This window comes from Pantherophis guttatus, chromosome 3 (assembly GCF_059756535.1).
Source record: "Pantherophis guttatus breed Tessera chromosome 3, ASM5975653v1, whole genome shotgun sequence".
In the NCBI taxonomy this organism is placed as follows: domain Eukaryota; kingdom Metazoa; phylum Chordata; class Lepidosauria; order Squamata; family Colubridae; genus Pantherophis; species Pantherophis guttatus.
In genome coordinates, this window is record NC_142065.1 from 114,313,406 (window position 1) to 114,335,064 (window position 21,659).

A 21,659-nucleotide genomic window follows, 5' to 3' on the forward strand; every position below is an offset into this window, starting at 1 on the left:
ATCACCCCCAGATGAATGGAGGCTGTGAACATACTGATAGGGTCTTGAAATGGCCCCTGCAATGCTACGTTAACTACCAGCAGGTCAATTGGGCTGACCCTTTTGCAGAGGTAGCCTACAATAATGCAGTACATAGCAGCACTGGCTTCATACCATTCAAAGTTGTGACAAGCCAGGACTTTGTGGCCATACCAGAACTATCACAGACCAAATCACAAACCACTTCCTTAGCAGACTGGATTGCAGAACTTCAAAGCACCTGGCCAGTAGTCCACAAAGCTCTTGAAAAAGGGCTTAGCAGACTGGATTGCAGAACTTCAAAGCACCTGGCCAGTAGTCCACAAAGCCCTTGAAAAAGCACAAGAGACTTAAAAAAACAAGCCAACAAAAATGCTCTAAACTGAAAGACTTCAACATCAGGGACAAAGTCTATCTTGCCACCAAATCCCTCCAATCCAGACAACCCTCAAAGATATTAGGTCCTAAGTACATTGAGACCTTTCATGTTATTAAAATTATCAACCGTGAAACAGTACAATTAGACCTGCCCAAATACCTCAGACATGTTCACCCAGTTTTCCATTGTAGCTTGTTAAAACTGGCAATCACTTCTCCTCTATGCCCTGCAATGAAACTACCTCCAACCCCCATCCTGATAGAAGGAGAGCTGGATTTTGAAGTCAAGGAAATTTTAGACTCTCGTAAACATAGAGGGAAAGTTCAATATTTAATTGCCTGGAAAGACTTTCCTCCTTCTGAAACAGAATGGGTCGATACCCAACATGTTCAAGCCCCAAAGCTCCTTCACAAATTCCATAATGAATACCCCGATAAACCCCATTGAATCTTAACCCTTTCTCTTCTTTTCTTTCTCTTGCAGGACTAAAACCATTTTTCAAGGGGGGCAAAATGTAAGGTCTGCCATCTTCAGTATACTCTGCTTTGCTGGCATCCTGCCATAAAATGTAAGGAGGGGGATATTGGGGAGGTAGGAAGGGGAGTGACAGGGTGACAGGAACCAGAGGTGTTAATCCAGAACAGATTGGCCAATCAAGGATGGAGCTGTGAGAATGGAATGCAAAACTCCACCAAAGAGGTGCCAAAACTCAAAGCTGTTCCAAAAACATCTAATTCGCATATCATTGGACATTAACAGTCTGGTCAAGGGGGGAGGGCCAGAGAAAAAGGAAAAACACAATGACAACCTCCGCCTTTTTGTTACTTGCTTGCTTGGCTGCCATTGTAACAGGGGGAGGGGGGAGCTATTTGAATGTCTGGGAGGGGGGAAGTGAGCTGGTGGAGAAGAGGGGAGAAAGTTTTCCTCAGTGTTTTCTATGCAGCTGGGAAGAGCTGCACTCAAGGTCAACCGTTGTGGCATACCAGGAGGATGGCACCATCGGAAGCTGCACCTCACATGACCCCTGGGGGGGATGTGGATTGGATAATCCTGACTGGATGATTGGGGGGAGGAATGCTTTCTATATGTGATTTTTGTGCCTATTGCCTCAGACCTTGCTTTTCTTTGGTTGCATTTGGTTGCATTCAGTTCATACTCAGTATGAACTTTCTTTCATACCTTTCTCTATGAAAATGGAGTCAGGGTTTTTCTTTCTTGAGTACTAAAAGGAGGCACACCTGGCATTAAGCAAGGTCTGCAAATAACAGCCATCCTGGAAAACTACCATGGGGGCTGAGCAAACAATGTCTGACCAAGGCAGCAACCAGGAACAGATGGGAGCTGCTGGATCCGCGACCTCCCTGTCACACCCTGGCTGGGAGGCTTCGGAGTGGATGGCTGATTTACAGTTGGAGGAAAAGCCGGAGAAAGCTAAATGGTCGCTGGACATGGGGAGGTTACCAGAGCTGGAGAAGACCCCTCAAAGAGTAACAACCAAGAGCCTTGGTAGTACAGTGGTCTAAGGCACCCTGTTATTAAGCTGGTTATTAAGACCAGCTGCCTGCAATTACTGCAGGTTCGAATCTTGCCAAGGCTCAAGGTTGACTCAGCCTTCCATCCTTTCTAAGGTAGGTAAATTGAGGACCCAGTTGTGGGGGCAATAAGCTGACTTTGTATAAATATACAAAAAGGATGAAGGCTATTGCTGAGCACATTGTAAGCCGCCCTGAGTCTCCAGAGAAGGGCGGCATATAAATCAAATTAAAAAAAAAAACAAACAACTACCAGAAGCCGAGGCAGAAATGCTGCCTGGCAGAAAGAGCAGAAAGAAAATCTTCTGATCACCCATGCTTTGCAACTACTGAGGGAGGCTGCTGAGAGTCGTGAAAGGTGTGGATTGCCTGCCGGGGGGGGGGAGCAGCTGAATGCCCCGGGGGCAAAACGGAGGCTGCTGCTTGTGTGGAAGAGAGCGCCCAAAGCTGGGAAGGGACAGCTCAGGCCTCCAGAACTCAAGCAGCTGCTGTGGCCCAGGGCCCCCCTGCTGGACAGGCCCTGCCACGGAGGCGAAGCAAGCCCAAAATTCCCTTACTATCAGTAAGATATGGGGGAGATCTGAAAGGACTGGGATTCTTTTTAACCCAAGTGTGGAACCACATGCAGGACTGGGGGGAGGATTTCCCCTCAGATGCTGCACGCGTGAGGTGCTTTACCAGGGCCCTGGAGGGGGTGGCAGCTGAGTGGATGGTGGGACTCCATAATGAAGATTCCCCTCTGATGAGGAATTATGATAAATTCATAGCACCCCTCAGAGCGAAGGGCGAGAATTAGAATGAAGTCTATACATCAGGGGTGGAGATCGGTGGTGGAGTACACCCAGGAGTTCCACGAGTTGGCACTCTACATGAGAGGTTGGTCAGAAGTAGCCCTGCTGGAGAGCTATAAAGATGGACTAAATGAGGATGTCTACAAGGATTGCTGCTCCCGAGGGGCCCCTAAGGATCTGCAGAGTTGGTATGTGCTGGCCGCGGACATGGAGATCGATTTGGCCAGAGATAATTTCCACGGTGGGCGCACCTGGAACCAACCACCCTCCTCATCCCACAAGGGGGCTCCAAAGGCTGCAGTGGGACCAGCAAGCTCCAAGCCGAAGTCCTCCACATGTTTCAGATGTGGGAAGGAGGGGCACTGAGCAGCTGAGTGTTTCTCTAAGCCTGGACCCAAGGCGACCCCTACTGGAGGGAAGAGAGCTGATAAAGCACCCGTGAAAGCCCGCGAAGCCACCCTAAAAGGGGTAGAAGTCATTGCGTTTGCTCCCCTGAAACAGGGTGTGTTGGGAACTCCGACCATCACAGACAACAGTGAAATTGAAACTGATTCTGATGAGGACCTCCTGGTAGGTCAGAATGGGGGCCCCATGACCATCCCAATAGAACTAAAGGTACCATCCACTGGGGCCCACAGGCAGATGCTAGCACTTCTAGATTGGGGATGCACCAGGTGTGTCATCAGCCCGGACATTGTGAAACAGATGGGGCTAAGACTAAAAATGATGAAAAGGCCCATCACATTCTGTCAGCTAGACGGATCGGTGGCTGGTGGGGGGAAGCCCACTTTGTAACCGAACCAATCGAGATGAGGATGGGGGATCACCTAGAGACTCTGAGTTTTATTGTGGCCCTGGGCATGAAACGGCCCTCCTACTTGGGTTGCCCTGGCTCCGAAAATGGAACCCACGGATAAATTGGAAAATGGGCGTGTTGCGCATCCACTCCAATCAACTAGGGAAGAGAGGGGAGGACCCCTATTACATGGCCAAAGTGGCGAGTGAGGGGGCAGCGACTGCAACGGACCACATTGTGGGGGAAGAAAAGATCCCAAAAGAATACTGGGACCTCCAGGAGGTGTTCAGTGAAAAGGCTTCAGATGTGCTGTCCCCCACCGGCCTACAGACTGTAGGTAAAACTCCTGGGATAAAACTGTAGGTAAAATTCCTGGGGTAAAACTCCCTAAACCAAAAATCTACCCCATGACCCCTCGGGAGTTGGGGGAACTGCAAGACTTTATTGATAAAAACCTAAAACGTGGATTCATCCAACCGGCTAGGCCGTGGTAGCCGCCCCAGTACTATTCCAGGAGAAGACGGATGGGTCTTATTGCCTGGTGGTTGACTATCGAAACCTCAATGCAATCTGCGTAGAAAATGTCTACCCCCTGCCCCTCATGAAGGACATGCTAGCTCACCTGGGCAAAGGAATTTTTTTTTACTAAATTGGACTTGCGGGAGGCGTATTATAGAGTTCGGATTAAGGAAGGTGATGAATGGAAAACTGCTTTCAACTGCCGACTTCCAGTTTTGGGTGCTCCCTTTCAGTTTCCAAGGAGCCCCTGCCGTGTTCATGCAACTGATTAATGAAGTACTGCACGAACACCTGTACAAGGGGGTGTTGGTGTACCTTGATGACATTCTTATTTATACCGGGATCATGGACGACCACGTAAAACTGATGAGGGCCATCCTGAAAAAACTTAGAGCTGCTGAACTGTATGCTAAGCTATCAAAATGTGAATTCCATCAGACTAAAATTGACTATCTGGGGTACGGCATTTTGCATGAGGGGATAGAAATGGATCCAGAGAAGGTCCGGGCCATGTTGGAATGGGCTCCCCCACGCACCTGCAAACAACTATAAAGTTTCCTGGGTTTTGCTAATTTCTATCGACAGTTCATCCCCTTGTTCGCAAAAATTGCCTTACCGATTACTAATCTTCTGAAAACAAAAGGAGAGGAGAGGCCTCCCGGCCTCTCAAGTGGACTATGGACTGTCAGACGGCTTTTGAGAAACTGAAACGACTGTTTGTTGCCAAACCGGTCCTTAAGCATCCCGACATGGAAGCCCTGTTTGTTGTTCAGGCTGACGCCAGCGATGTGGCCGTCGGGGCAGTGTTACTCCAAACAAATGCAGAGGGGAAGTTGCAACCCTGTGCCTGTACCTCTCGGAAATTATCGGAGACCGAGAGAAGGTGGGCCATATGGGAGAAGGAAGCATTTGCTGTTCATTGGGCACTGTTAACGTGGAGGCATTTTCTTGAAGGGGTGAAGCACCCTTTTGAGGTGTGGATTGATCACAAAAACTTAGAGGCTTTGAAAATGCCATGAAAACTGTCACCTAAACAAGTCCACTGGGCTCCACACTTTTAAGCGATTTAATTTCTCCCTGCGCTACCTTCCTGGAGGGAAGAACTTTATGGCAGATGCCCTCTCGAGACTGCCTCAATGCAATAGCATTAGAGAGGAAGTAATTCGTCCTGTTATCCCCTTGAAACAGCTGGCGGCACCAGTGGTTACCAGAGCCCAGGCAAAAGTAAATCCAACCTTGTCTGGCGACTTGAGCAAGCAGTTGAAAGAAGCACTAAAAACTGACAAGTGGTTTTTAGCCCACTCCAATGAGTGTAACGCTTCAGGAGGGTCTCGCCTGGGTGGGAGCTAAACTGTATGTCCCCGCCAGCCTGAGAGGGACAGTATTACAATACATCCATGATGCTAAAATCGCTGGGCATTTTGGTTTCGACATGGGGACAATTTGATGCCCCACAAACTGTTCGCCTCCCCAAATTGCTGGCAGACAAGCGCATCTGCACATGCACATGCGCACGCTCACCCCCCCACGCACATTTCAAGTTTGGGAACTTTTATCCACAGAGGAAGGAGAGGGCCCCTCCCCCAAGCCCAAGCATGATTGGCAGTTTGCAAGCTCAGATGTGGATAAAAGTCTCCAAGCTTGGAATGGTGTGCGTGTGTGCACGTGCGCTTGTGCATGCCAAAGGAGACATTCTTGTCCCAAATCCAGACATCATTGGTGTTTCCCTGTTCAGTGCCTCCTCCCAGCAAAGCAGGAGGCTGCTGCTACATATGGAAGTGCAGAGGAGAAAGTTTGGAGGAAGCAGTTTCCTCCAAGTCCAACTTCTACCTTGACAAATCTCTGGACAGCATGAGGAGGAGGCAGGGAAGCAGCGTTCCGTGGTCCTGCATGAGGAAGGCTGGCCCTTCTCGAAAGGGAATCCCTGTTTTCAATCGTGCATGGTAAGGATGCTGGCTTGTTGGGGCAGCCTTCCCTTACACAGCTCCCCTGCCACCCCCTCCTCCTCTCCAGATATCTGTCAATCCCATTTCAGATAGGTGGTGGTTCAGTTTTTTCTTAAAAACTGCCAGTGATGAAGCACCTGGTGATACTTATTCAGTTACTTGTACTTACAAAATAAACCAAATTCAGGTAAAGGTAAAAGGCCCAGATCTCTCAGTAATGAGGGAAGGCAGGGGCTGCTGAATACCATGGTGGAACCTTTTTCACAGTGGCAGGAGTGCTGTGGAGAAGGGGGGGGCAGCTTAATGTCCCTGGATGACAATATTGGAAGGAGAGGACCTGGAGACATCTCCCCTATATGGCTTGGAGAGATGGGCAGGTGTCCTCAGAGAGAGAGAGTGTCCTGGAAATATCCTGACCTCATCCTGTTCCTAGCTTTTCAAGTGATGCGGAACTGCTTCCTTTCCATCTGGACCCTCATAGCCTCTGGGCACTGGGTGATCACCAGAATGGCATTGCCTGACTGACCAGGCATGGTAATAGAAGACAGTGTGTGGGTGTCTCAGGGATTGATGTCTTCCTGCTACTTTTTGTTATTTTCCTAATACTATGAAACAAGAATCAAGTGATCCTGTATTACACCCTGTTCTACCAAATGATGTCACCCAATTATTTCATCCACAAAGGAACTGGAGGTTGTGAAGATCTGCGTGGGGAGAAACATCTACACCTCAACCCAAATAGGGAAGTTTTGGCCCACCTGGGTCTGGAGAGAGCTCATCGTTTATATTTGCTCACAGGGCAGACAAAACCTCATCTTCTCCAGATGTTGCTGTCTACTGTTGGGAGAGAGAAGAAGGGCCTAGCCTTCTCCAACAACCCCCACTCCTACAACCTCCAAATAAGCAGAAGATGGGGCTGCAGGGTGGAGAGAGCCCCTGGGCATCAGGCCAAGAAACAGTTGACAAAGACAGAGGCAGAAAGGGGTCTTGGGGGGGGACGGTGCCCACTGACTGCCCTTCCACTGACTTCTTGATAAGCAGCTGCCAGGCAGAAGGAACGTCACCCTCGGTGTGCAGGTTCGGAAAAAGATTGGAGGACTGACTTTGGGGATAAGGAAAGTTGGGGCATCTTTTGAGACTGTGGGAAGAGGAAGTTGAGAGAGTTCAGGTGCATTAAAAACTTCGCGGACACTTCTCCCCAGATATTTGCTTCCTCCCGCCCTCTCCCCTTCCAACTTGGCACTGCTGCTGCTCCTCACTCCCCCCCGCCCCGCCAGTGCTGGCAGTCAAGTGCGGAGCCACCACTGTTTCTCCCCAGCCCACCACACTGCAACCTGGAAGGAAAAGAAATCCATGAGGCCTCCTGGAGCCCAGCGCTGGAACCTGGTAGGGGCTGATCCAGTCATCCAGAGAACAACTTCCTCTCCTTCTTCCAGCTCCGCTTCTGCAGCCCAGTCTGGCCTGGCTGGCTGCATCCCACTAGGTGGCGCTGAGCGAGACTGTGCAGACCTCCCTCAGCAGATCCTGGGACAGGCTGCTCACCCTACCCTCCCTCCCTGGCTCCGCAGCCGCTCTCCTTGGGTGGGGCGCCTGCAGCCTTTTGGAAATGGAGTCCCAACTCAGCCCGGGAGGGAAGAGGCTCAGAACTGGCCAGAGCCTTCAGCCCAGCTGAAGGGCTGCCAGCCAATGAGCAGCTGAGGGGCCAAGAAGCTTCAGCTGCTTGAGAGAAGCGACCAGATGGATTGGGGTGGGTGGGGGCCAATCCCTCTCTGTCTCCACGGCAGCCCTATGGGTCGGGTCTAAGCACATCACGGGCCAGATCTGGCCCGCAGACCTTGAGTTTGATACCCTTGCTATAGATGAAGCAAAGTTGTTGAGAAGAAGTTACCAATGTTAACTGATACTACAGTTCAGAAAGACTGGGAAAGTGGTCTAAAGGGAGGTTTTCCTAGGAAGTCACAGCTGTTTAAACATTTATCCTGAGGGAGTTTACAATTCTTAGTACTCTTTTAGATATTGATTCTGAATCATAGCTTATTATAAACCGCAACAATGCTAAGGTGCAATAAAAGCTTTTATTGTGCAATCGGAATAATTAGACAAAACCTGCATATATTCCTTTACTATCTTAGATTATATAACTAAAAAGATTTAAATCATTATTTTAAAAAGTATGATTTTAGCTGCTACTTCTATTGCAGCTGCTCCTTCATTAAAACAGTGAATTTGTCTTAAGTTTCTATGTATCAATATACAAGTCCTGCAGGATCAGACCAAAAGCCTATGTCATCCAGTATCACATAATGAGCAACCAGAGAAATGTCTTTAGAAAGTTACCAAGAAGGACATGAGTGCAATAGCACCATCACAGCACATCCCTTTGTTCCCCACTGAGAAGCACAGCAAAATACTGGAGGCAATACATAGTCACAATAATTACTATTTTTAAAAAAGCATATTATACATTTTCTACAGAAGCACACAATATCTTTTTAAAACAGGGTTGAGTTCCATGTCTGAAAATGTGGATACTTCAATAGATGGTCTTAGAAATTTACCAGGAGTCCTTAATTTATGATGAGCCATTTGTTCAGCTGCTCAAAGTTACAACACTGCTGAAAAAAAATGGACACGACCCATATCCAAAGTGACAACCATTGCAAGACACATGCAGTCACATGATCAAAACTTGGGAGCTCATCTAGTCGGCTGTACTTATAACAGGGATACATCAATTCCCCCACCTGTCTATTTCCCACCCTCCTTTGGCTGCCCTGATCCCTGCTTTGTGGAGTGGCAAGCAGCCCCTGAAGTGCAGTAAAGTGCGAAGGCTCAGCTGTCCCACCTAGTCAAAGCAGCTGGGAAGCCAAATATTTGTTCACCTACCATTGCCTTCTCTTTCTGCAATAGCCTTTCATCTTTTGCATCCAGCCACCGTGATTGAAGCCAGCTGCTTTGTTGCCTTTGCTGCTTTCTTTTCAGACATGCTATCCCACACACTTTAGCTTCTAGAGAACATTTCCTACACATGGCTCCTTTGGAAAGCTGAGCTGCCTTCAGAAAGCTTTTGAGGCTTGCCAAAGCATTGGGAATGTGGCAGGCTATTTGAAGAACAGTAGATGTCCCTATTCTCACAATACGTTGCAGGACTTCAGAAACTTTCTGGAGGCTCAGGAAACCATATGCAGGAAGCATTCGCTACAGAAGCTGAGCTAGCCCCCAACACTTTCACATTGGGCAAAACCACTTCTGACTTTCCCCATTGGGTAGCATTCTTATTTGTGGTATGCTGTTGAGCCAGCCTGGGGAGTCATTTGTAGGGAGTGTTTGGTTTGCTCCAGGAGGTTTTTTTTTTTTTTTTTTTTTTTGCAAAATGGTATTTTGACACATTATGGCTCAGGGGCTGTTTTAAGGGTGAGGTTGGGTTTTTGGGGTTTTTTTTTGTGTGTGTGTGTATGTGAAGTCAGGGTGGGCAGGCCTTGTCAGCAACAGAGCAAGAAAACAGTGGAGGTCAGCTGAGACAATAGAACTCAGGGTGACAGGGGTCTGGAGTGCAGGGTGGTGAGGGCAACTTTAACTGGGATTAGTCTGGGGTGGCTCTGGCTTCCCAGGGCATGGCAAGCAGTCCCAGAGCCATGCTATCCCACAAAGCAGATGAAGGGCAGCCATAAGGAAGACATAGGTGAGTGAGGGGAGTTGAAGAAACCAAGTCCAGAATGGCTCAGATTCCAGTGGGCATTCACTTAACAACCCACTATTTTCAGTTAATAATAGCAAGGGGGAGGGCTGGAGTTCCTGTCATTTAGTATGATCCTATGATGTCTCACTTTATGACACATTGCTTAACAATGGACATTCCGGTCCCAATTGTGGTCATAAATCAAAGACCACCTGTAAACTGCAGCTTCAGCTTGCTTATCTTATCTATATATTTTACATATAGACCTTGAGAGTCTTCTAGTCCAATCCCCTATTCAAGCAGGAGACCCTATACCATTCTGGACAAATGGCTGTCTAATCTCTTTTTAAAAACCTTCAGTGATGGGGTACCCACATGTACTGGAGGCAAGCCATTCCAATGATTAATTGTTCTGATGGGAAATGTCTCCTTAGTTCTAGGTTGATACACTTTGTTTGTAGGCTAGGAATAAAATAGATTTTTCCAGTCATAATTGACTATGAGTTGTGCAGAATTCCCCCTTCATAAGCTTGGATAAAAGCAAAACAATAGACAGTAAACAGCCATACAATGTAATGAATATAATAATAAGTATAAAACCCAGGAATAAAACACAATCAGCAAATGATAACTTCAAATTGCTTGAGGAAATAATTGTTCAAACCTCTGGGCCTACTTAAATTGTAGACATCCTAAATGCCAAAAAGAGAATTAAAATCTTAGAAAGTGCTGCTCCATAGAAGGATGGCAGCAATAGAGAAGTCATGCTTTTGTGGCTTCTCGAGATGACATTCCCTGAGCAAGAGGATATGAAGAGAACCTCACCTACTTGATCTTCTCAGGCAGGATGATGTTATTGGGAAAAGGCAGATTTCTAGACCCTGAACCATGAAGGGCATTAAAAGTGACGATCAGCAACTTGAATTACACCGAAAAGCCAACCAATAACTAATGGCAACAGCAATTACATAGGTGCAATGAGAAATGGTTGTGACTATTTGGGTTGCCTCATCAGTTTTTAAAATTTCTCAAGAAAAGTGCAAAAGTCCAGTTGAGAGGAGATTAAGATCTGAATATTGCAAGCAAAACTTTTCATTCTAAGAGGGGTTGTAACTGTTGCAGTTATTTGCCGCTCACTCCTTGAGTAGGAACTATAAAGTTATGGCTAATCATATTTCAGAGCAATTCTCGGTGCAGAATTAAAATCAGAGCATTTTTGAAATTGGGAATGAGAGACTTACAAACCAAGGTCAATCTTAAGCCTCAACTCGGTCCTCCTCATCCACAACTAATTAGGTTTCAAACATCTGGACAACATTTCAACAGGATCTCCTGTTTGACCCATGATTGAGAGGTAAATCAAGTATCATCATCAAACTGATATTTTATGCCATGACAGCAGATAGCCTGCTTCCGGGGCTGATTAGAGTTGAGAATGAGATGAATGGATGGCTCAGAACACACTCTTTGTTTTCATGTGATGTTAGTTTCTGTATAGGAATTGGCTCCTCGCCCTCCCAACAAAGGCTATGTACTTTGTAGTAATTATTCAAGAAGTACAATTTCTTCTATAAACTAGCAGCATTAGAAAAAACTTCATTTGCTGAATTTTTGCCTAGCTTTGAGAGCACAAAACATAGCAAAAATGAATTTTCTTTTGAAATTTTTCATTATTGTTCTTCACAATCTTTGCTGAAGATATATTCTTTAGGCAACCAATGTCTCTATTTGACATTTAGTGGTATTTTATTTCAGTAGTTGATTTTTTTACAGTAATCATGCATATCATCAATGGCTTAGGACCTGGGTACCTAGGAGACCGTCTTTTGCCACCAATAGCCTCCCACCAACCAGTTCGTTCTCACAGGGAGGGACTACTCAGGGTACCGTCAGTCAAATTATGCCGACTGGCGACTCCCAGGGGGAGGGCCTTTTCTGTGAGGGCTCCAACCCTTTGGAATGAACTGCCCCCTGAGATACGAAATATCCCTGATCTCCGTGCTTTCCACCGTGCCCTCAAAACCCTGATGTTCCAACAGGCGGGGCTAAACATATGAACATGTGAATGTTTTTAAAATGTTATCTAATTTTAGGTTCTATTTAATTGGGCCAAACTATGTTATAATAATAATTTTAATTAGCAATTTTATGATGTTTGTGTATCTATATTTTCCTTGACTGTACACCGCCTTGAGTCCTACGGGAGAAAGGCGGTATAGAAATATAATAAATAAATAAATGTGATTTAGTGTCTGATCACACTGAACATTAAAATGCAGTGCAATGTCATAATAACTTTCTAGTTCCCTCTTTTTTGTCAGCACTTCCCATTTCAGTGAAACTATCAAAGAACCTCTACTGGTTCCTTGATAGTTGATGATTTAGATCAGGGGTGTCAAACTCAATTTCATTGAGGGCCGCATCAGGGTTGTGTTTGACCTGGGGGGGGGCAAGGTGGGTGTGGCCAAGGTGAATGTGGCCAGCTTAACATCATTCCTGTTGGGGGCGCCTGTGGTGGCCCAAGCACTCTGCCAGCAAAAACAGGCTCCAGAACTCCATTTTCGGTTGCCATGGCCTCCTGCAACCCTCTGCCAGTGAAAACGGAGCTCGGGAGCCCATTTTCACTGGCAGAAGCACCATGGGCCGGTCCTTCGCTGTTTCCAGGGCGGCCCTGCAGGCCAGATCTAAGTACCCCCAGGCTGGATCTGGACCCCGGGCCTTGAGTTTGACACCTCTGATTTAGACTTATCTTGGAGCTTGAAGCTCAGTTTATGCAAAACCACTTCTATCTTCAGCATGATTCATATAGAGTGGGCAACTTTTGTAGAGCTAACTACAAAAACAGTCAATATTCTTTTGTGGCTAAACCATCTAAAGAAGGTCAGGGTATTAGTTAGGAAACAGTATTTCATGGAAGCTTATTGTACATATAAGAAGAAAAAAGATGCTTCCAAAGAATCCACTGAAAGTTGATTGGTATAAATCACCATCCAATAAATTGATACTGATTAAATTACTGTGTATAGCACTGGTGAAATAATATACAATCAAAAGGAATATTCGACAATAACTGAGAGTTGAAATAAATTTCATACTTGAAACCTACTAAAATCAAGAAATGCAATAGAAATATCAAATTTTAAAATGTTCAGTTTGGATGATCAAATAGGAAATTTACTGACTTTTAGATGTCCATGCATATTTGTTTCGATTTGATAAAAATCCCTGTGAGAGGGGGGCTTCCAGCGGTGATGTCAGCATGGAGTGGGCGACGGGATGGTGCTCCATTCCTGAAGCTCGAAATATCTTCACTAAAGGCATTACCAACAATGAAGAGAACAGCAAATAAAAGAGGAAGCTCCAGAGAATTGGGTGGAAGGCAAACTCCCAAGTAGACTGGAGCGGCACTCTTAAAACTTAGTGAAGAAGGATTTTTAATTTTAATTTTAATTTTTAAATGTTTTTATAATGGTTTTTTAAATGCATTGTAAGCCGCCCTGAGTCTTCGGAGAAAGGCGGCATATAAATTGAACTAATAAATAAATAATAAATAAGGAGCCGGTCTTCAAGATTGGCCTGGAGCGCTGGTGGCCGCGAGAGTGGGAAGTGAAAATTTAAAGTGAAAGCTTCGTTCCGGAAATGTGAGGAATCCCAGAAAGAGGTGAGGAAGTTTTGGCGAGATGGCGCGAAATTAAGTAAGGAAGGCGAATAAGAGGAAAGACACAAAGTGTTGAGAAGGCGGCCACTAAAAGAGAGCAAAGCAGAGAATTGAGAAACAGATTGGATTAAGAAAATCATGAAGAAGGGGAGAATCCAAATAGAGGAGCTGATAAAAAAGAAAAGATTAGAAACAGATTAAAAAGATTGTGAACGAGAGAGGAAACGGAAGATACCATTGGAGATGTATTGACTGAATGAAAAATGGCGATTGAAGGATTTTGAGAAACTGACATGAAGGATTATAAAAGGTGAAGGGACAATTGGACAGTGGAGAATGAAGTGTTAACTAAGGGGACTGAACTTTGAGGAAGGAAAAGATGACTACAAACAAGAAAGTATTGACACAAAGAAGGGGACAGTGTTTATTGAATAATTTGGAGACACTGAATATACTGGAAGACAAGAAGAGGAGACATCTGGTGGAGTGGTGGATATATTGAGGGCAAGGAAAATCTGGAGAAAAGGCTGATGCAAAGTTGCAACAGACAGACACGAGCGGATAGTAAGTGATAAGAAGGAAAGTGATTATAGACATTGATGTAAATGAAATGGTCAGAATGAATTGAATTAAGGTATAGAGATATAACTGAATAAGTGAATTGTTTGAAGAATAATATTATTGTATCGTAAAGAAATATACTTAGTTGAATAAGAGTGATAATAGAAATTTAGAAAATTGAATAGGTATAAGTATTGCGATTAGAGTTATAAAGTGATAAGAATATCATAAAATATAATATATAAGGGTGAGAGAGAAAACAGGAAAATATTGCTGTTAAAGTATAGTAGAGGTAATCCTCAGCTTGAACTTAAATCCTAATACCAGTATATTGATATATGTTAATTTGGAAGAATATTGTACAGGGGGTAAAGATGGCAAGCACAGCAACAATAACCAAAACAGGCAAAAAAGCAGCCATAAACACTACACCAACAGATTCTCCCACAAGTCAAAGATCGATAGTGACTATGTTAGGAAAAGAAAAAACAGAACAGGCAATGAGTACACAAAGTATGCAGATAGCATTACAATTAATACAGGAAACAATGATGAAGACCCAGGAGGCCATAGCAGATAACCACGAGGAGACGAGAGAACACCACAAAGAAATTAAAGATGAAATTGGGGGAACAAAAACTGAGATAAAAAGTGTGAATGATAAGATAAGGAATATACAACAAACAATGGTGGAAAATGAACAGAGAATCCAAAAAGTGGAAACAAAAATTGATCAGATTGACAACCAAATGGAAATGTGGGAACAGAAATTGATGCGAATAAATAGAGAATTGGCTGAATTGATCATATTTCTGGAAATGGAGAAAGCTTCTTATTTCCTTAGATTTCAAAATATTGTAGAAGAGAAAGAAGAATATTTAGGAGAGAAAATGGCAGAAATCGTGGCGGAGATATTAGGAAAAGATAAACAGGAAATAAGACGAGATATTGATGAAACCTATCGAGTATACACAAACTACTCACGAAGACATAGGTTGGTGAGTGAGGTACACATTAAATTCACAAAATGGTCAATAAGAGACGAAGTATATAAAAGGACAAGAGAGGAAACATTAACATATAGAGGCAAAGAAATCATAGTATTGAAACAGGTATCAAGAAGGATAAGAGATCAAAGACGCCAATATCAATTTTTAACAACGCAATTAATTAAATATAAATATATTGATGGTTGATACTTGAGGGTTTACTTGTGACATGGCAAGAAAAAAAGTATAGGATCAATTCACTGGAGAAGGCAAAATAATTTTATGAACACCACTTCGTGCAGGGGGATGATCAAGGAAGTAGGGAAGAATTAGAGACTAGAAGTCAGGAGGAAGAGAAATCGGAAGAACTAGAAATAGAGAAAGACTTACAAAAGAAACAAGAAAAAGAAAGGGTAGAAAGAGGAGCAAAAGGAAGGGTAGTAAGAGAGACTAGAAACACAAAAAGACAGATCAAGTAGAAGATGGGAGAAGCAATTAAGCTTTTCTTGGTAAATATTAATGGACTAAATATCCCAAAGAAAAAGACGCTAATATTTAATAAATTAAGGAAATTGGAAGCTGTAGTGATATGCCTCCAAGAGGTTCATATACCAAAAAATACAGAAAATTATTAGAAAATAGAAAATTAGGAACATTATACACAACTTTAGCAGATAAAAAGAAAGGAGGTATTGCCATATATGTAAAGGAAAAAATAAAATAAAATCTAAGATACGCAGACAACAAAAGTAGAATTTTGATGGTGGAATTGGAGATAGAACAGAAACAAATGCTACTTACATTAATTTATGCACCAAATAAAAATCAACAAGAATTCTTTACAAATGTACACAAGAAATTAGTGGACATGGACTATGAAAAGATTTGTATGATTGGGGACTTTAATTCGGTGGTGGAAGTTGAGAGAGACTATAAAAGTAGTAAAAAAAGAAAAAGAAAAAAAGTGTATTACCAAGAGTCTTTTTTGATATAGCATCTGAGTTCAATCTGCGAGACTTATGGAGAGAGACACATAGAACACATAAACAATATACATTTTATTCATACCCACATCAATCATGGTCCAGGATCGATATGGCCTGGACAACAGCAGAAATTCAAAATGAAATAGAAGAAATTGAATAGGAGTAAATGATTGGGCCGATCACAATCCAGTTATATTAAAATGGAAAACCCAAAAACAAAATAAACGATGGACAATGAATCAGAATTTGTGTAAAGATAAAAAATTTAGACAGATGTTAGAGAGGGAGTTGAAAACATTTTTTCAAATAAATAAAAAAGAAGATACTTCGATACAAAACTTGTGGGATACCACAAAAGCCTATATAAGGGGATTGACCATCACATATAATTCTAAGAAAAATGAAGAAAAGAGAGTGCAACTAGAAAGCCTGCAGGAAGAATTAAAAAAAAAATGAATATGAAGTACAAAAGGATCCACAAAATAAAAAGATAAAGGAAAAAATGGAACATTATGAAACATAAGATTAATTTGATAACACAAAAAGAAATGGCACAGAAAATTAGGATAGTGAAACAAAATTATTTTGAGAATGCGAATAAAACAGGCCAATGGCTAGCATATAAATTAAGAAAAGAAAAAGGAAGGAGAATAATACAACAGTTACAAGATGAAAATGGTATAATACAGTATAGGAGAGAAGAAAAAAAGGAAATAATACAAAACTTCTTTACAAAGCTTTACAAGCAGGAAGACATAGCAGATGGAAAGTTAAACAATACATAGAAGAGCCAAATTGGGAAAAATTTCTGATGAACAAAGAGAAATGTTAAATAGACAAATAACAAAAGAAAAGAACAATGAAGTACCTGGCCCAGATGGGATTCCGATTGAGTTATATAAAAATCCACAAGAGGTACTACAATGGATAATGTTGGAGACTTATAATGAGGCGATAGAAATAGCAAAAATTCCAGCAACCTGGACAGAGACAATCATTACCCTCATACCCAAAGAAGGCACGGATATACAACAAATCCAAAACTATAGGCCAATTTCTTTGCTGAACACAGATTATAAAACATTTGCAACAATAATAGTGGAGAGATTAATTTTTTTTTTGAATAATTACATTCGGACCAAAATGGTTTTCTGACGTGGCAGCAAATTAAAAATAACACGAGGATAATAATGAATGTTCTCGAATATTATGAAAGCCATCCGGAAAAGCAAGCGGCACTGGTTTTCCTTGATGCCCAAAAGGCCTTTGACAATTTGAATTGGAACTTCATTACAACACAATTAAATTATATGGAATTGGGAGAAAGATTTGAAAAAATGGTGGGGAAAATATATTCCAAACAAACAGCCAGGGTAGTTATAAAAACAGAAAAAATTGATATTACAAAAGGGGTTAGGCAAGGGTGTCCCCTTTCTCCTCTTCTATTTATTTTATCACTCGAAACTCTTCTAATGAAAATTAGGGAAGATCAGGAAATAAGGGGTTTAAAAATTAGGAAGGAAGAATACAAGACTCAAGCGTTTGCCGATGACACGGTATTCATTTTGGAAGATCCATTAGAAACAGGTTCTAAATTGACACAAAAGATAGAAGAATTTGGTGAAGTAGCAAGACTCAAAATTAATAAGGATAAGTCAAAATTAATAGCAAAAAATCTTACAAAGGGTTAGGAAAAGGAATTGGAGGACAAAATGAAAATGAAGATAACTAAGAAAATAAAATATCTGGGAATTTGGCTTACAGCAGAATGCTCCCCAATTAAGGAGGACAACTATGATAAATTGATACACCAAATAAAAAAAGATTTAGGAAATTGGGAAAAATTACAAATCTCATTTCTAGGGAGGACCGCAACAATGAAAATGAATATATTGCCGAGAATTTTATTTCTGTTCCAAATGATACCATTAAAACTAGGAAAAACATTCTTTCAAGAATTAAATAAATTAATTTGCAAATTTATATGGCAAGGGAAAAAGCCCAGGATTAAATTAAAACTTTTGCAAGACACAAAGGATAGAGGGGAATTGGCGTTACCAGAATGGGAAATTTATCACCAAGTGGCAAGTTTAGTATGGTTAAAAGACTGGAAGGAGCTGAAAAATAACAGAGTGCTAACAATAGAAGGTCATGACCTGCAAGCAGGGTGGCATGCATTCCTGTGGAATGAGAAATATAAATCATATAAATATTTTCAAACACATTTAATCAGGAATGTATTGCTACAGATTTGGAAAAAAACAAAACAAAAACACTATACTAAAATCCCAATGTGGTTATCACCAACAGAAGCATTGATATACCCAAATTTATTGGAGAAAAATAAGATAATTAGAAATAAGGAATTGGTAAATGATCAGGGAGATTTGAAAACGAAACAAGAATTGGAACAAGAAATTGGTAGGGTGATGGATTGATGGACATTTGCACAAGTGCAATCTAAACTTGTAAGAGATAAAAAGATATATGAAATACGAAAGGAGCCGTAAGAATTAGATAAAATTATTCATGGAACAGAGATAAAATTAATTAGTAATATATACCAATATCTACTGAGGTATAAAGTGGAAGAAGAGATAGTTAAAGATACCATGATTAGATGGGCCAAAAATTTTGGCTACAATATAGAATTGGAGAAATTGGAAAAATTATGAGAAATAAACATTAAATTGACTCTTTTCATTTCATTTTCATTTCATTTTATTAAATTTGTATACCGCCCTACTCCCGAAGGACTCAGGGTGGTGAACAGGCACAAAATAAAACACATAAATACAAAAGTTAAAAAACATAATTAAAACCAAATTAAATAATTTTTGCCCGAGACAATTAAAATTCCCAATAATTTAAAACAAATTAAAATTTCACTTTAAAATTTAAAAGAAGGGGAGAAAATTAGGCCAGGCTGGCCTGCTGGAATAGGAGTGTCTTCAAAGCACGGCGGAAGGTGTGCAGATCTCCCCTCCGTATCTCCGGGGAGAGCTCGTTCCAGATAGTAGGTGCCCCCACAGAGAAGGCCCTCCCCCTAGGGGCCGCCAGTCAACATTGTTTGGCTGACGGCACCTGGAGGACTCTTTCAACGGCATTCAAGGAAAACCAGTTAAAAATGTTCTACAGATGGCACTTCACACCAGTACAACTGGCTAAAATGTTTCCGAACAATTCTCCAAATTGTTGGAAATGTAAAAAAGTCCCCGGAACATATTATCATCTCTGGTGGACATGTCCCAATGCGAAAAAATATTGGATTAAAATTAGAAGTTATATAGATAGAAGAGATAATTGGCTATAATGTGGATTGGAAACCAGAAACGTTTTTACTGGGGATATTGAACAGAACTTACAGCAAAGAAATTAGATATTTGATTCTGCATATAATTACAGCGGCAAGGATAATCTACGCGCAGTCCTGGAAAAGGGAAAAGATCCCAACAGAGGAAGAAATAGTTAAGAAAATCCTGGACTGTGCGGAGATGGATAAATTAATGAAAGAAATAAAAGAAAAGGAAGATACAGAATATTATCAAGTATGGACTAAGTGGTATGAGTGGCTCGAGATTAGAGAAAGTAAATGTGAATAAACGATGGAGAGAAGAAGGTGACAAATGTGTAAAATATTATAAATGAAATAAAGGGATGATAAAGATAATGATAAGAAAGGATGGGAAAAATGGGGAATGTGTATAGTAGAAAGTAAGAGGAACGAAACTGATATGTAAAAAGAAACACATATCATGTGTTTGTGTTTTGTATGTTGTATTGTGTTGTGTTGTTGTTGTAAAATCAATTTTAAAAAAATCCCTGTTAGAAAAAGAGAGCTAGGAATTATAGTAATAACAGAAGTAAACTTGTAAAAATAGCTACATTCCAAGATGACTCCAATATTAAAAATAATAATATGAGCACTTATGTTGCTTTTCAAATTTGGACGTGTTCCTATATGAGATTGATACTATTTAACTGACATGTTCAAGGAGTACAATTAGATAGATATTCAACCCATTAAGTTATAGATGCATATAGCAAAATGCATTGGAAAGATTCATTGACAATCTCTCCCACCCTATTTCAATATTTCAGAAAGTTAATACTGAGCAGGAAAGACACCTCTCAGGTGAACAGAGAGCAGATTAATTTCAGTATATTGTGCTCAGTTCATCAACCCTTTTCTTTGGTTTCAAATGCCCACTATTGAGTAATATGCCTACATAGCAAGTGATACTGATATGAAGAGCTGAAGGGTTATATGGACTGGCAGGAAGGCATAACTAGCAAAGATTGTTCTTCCTGCCAGACAATTGGGTGGCAGGCAAAGGGAGGTACTCAAGCATAATATTGCTTTATAAGAGTTTCTCCATCTTGGATTAGGTTTAGGTTTTTTGCTATGCTTTTTGAGAAAGGCAAACAAGATCCCTGGGCACCTGAATGGTCAGAACTCCTGCTAGATTTTTGGGTGGAATTTAATCACATTTATAGAAGTCAAACCCAGCCCAAACAGAGAAGGGAACTGTTGATCTAAGTTAGGAAAGGCACATATTGAGTTTCTTCCTGCTTCTGAGGGACGTGACTATACAGAGATTTTGTTGGTTTTCACCCTCAGGAATTAAAAGATATATTAATGAAGCCATTTTATATATAGTACAAGCCCAAAACCTCTCCACTCAGGGCAATCAGATCAATGCCTAAAGAAATACATTCATAAATTTCTGCAGGGAAACTGAAGAGAACACAACATAATTTTTGGACCAGAGTGTATTCTCCTCCTCTCACCTCTCTCCAAAAATAATGCTTTGATTTTGAATTGCACTTAGTTAACAACTCTTATGAAATTTTGAAACAAGAAACTCTGTTAGTGATCATAATCCAGCATAGAGAGTCTCATATGAAGTACTGTTGCATTTTTGTTCTGCTCACGCAAGGCAATTTCATTTTTGAATCATTTTCATCCTATAGATATCTAAAAGTAATTTGAAGAATATATCAAGAATGTTGTAGTTGGGTTGCAGTTTCACCACTAAAAATTCTCACATTCAGGTTATGCAGATTATTTTTGTTGAACCTGTCTAAACAATGAACTAAAGCAGAAATAGTATGCGGAATGCATTCCTATGGCTAGCTAATTGCAAGAAATCTGTTAGAAAAGAGACCCACTTTTTCCTCAAGATGCTTCCTGCCATCACTTCCTGAGAATAGAAAGCTGCTTTCAGGAAATGTAGGATCAATTCCAACACCTGGCTCAGGAAGTTTTCATAAAGAAACTGCTATGTTGACCATTTTGGCTATAAAAGTGAGGCACTGCTGCAAATAAAAGACAGTTTTACTCAAAAGACAACAAGTCTGGACTATGACTTTCACTTTCTAAGGTTGGTATCTTTGCTTCTGAAGGCATCTTATAGCTTTGGTGTTCAGGAATGTTTTTACTAGCACTTAAATCAAGTCTAAGAGCCACATTTTCTGGGAGAGTGGAAGAAGATAAACTGTGAATTGCACTTTGTTTGGGCTCTATATTCTCCTTATGAATGAGATCAGGCACAGCAAATGCCCTATTGCTGGTTCCAACTTCCCTCTGGGTCAATGAATTAATCTCTCTAAAAGCTGCCTCTGTATTAGTAGGTAGGCGCTGAAGTTTCCGGAGTTCCTTAGGAAGTAAGGTTTCTGTAGTCTTCATCTGTGGTTCGGAAGCAATCAGCAGATCTTGAGTGGTTTTCAGAGCTCTTGGTGTACGCTTTTTGGTACTCAATGGGGGTGGATTAAGCCTTGGAATTACACTTGTTGGTGTCTGCC

The 21,659-nt window shown here is 41.7% G+C and overlaps 1 protein-coding gene and 1 long non-coding RNA gene across 6 annotated transcripts in view; one reads left to right on the forward strand and one right to left on the reverse strand.

Moving 5' to 3' along the window:
- The window catches only part of LOC117661269 (uncharacterized), a 115,310-nt gene that overhangs the window by 74,076 nt on the left and 19,575 nt on the right, over positions 1-21,659 (forward strand). The gene's annotated exons all lie outside the window — the stretch shown is intronic.
- NOS1AP (nitric oxide synthase 1 adaptor protein) overlaps positions 1-21,659 on the reverse strand; it is a 206,753-nt gene that overhangs the window by 41,813 nt on the left and 143,281 nt on the right. For 3 of the 5 annotated variants that reach the window (XM_034409934.3, XM_034409935.3, XM_034409936.3), the window contains one exon: positions 8,038-21,658. The exons of the other annotated variants lie outside the window; for them this stretch is intronic. In XM_034409934.3, the coding sequence (XP_034265825.1) occupies positions 21,193-21,658 (466 nt within the window). In that variant the 3' untranslated portion in view covers positions 8,038-21,192. Of the gene's footprint in view, positions 1-8,037; position 21,659 lie in introns of those variants that run through there. 5 annotated transcript variants of the gene reach the window in all.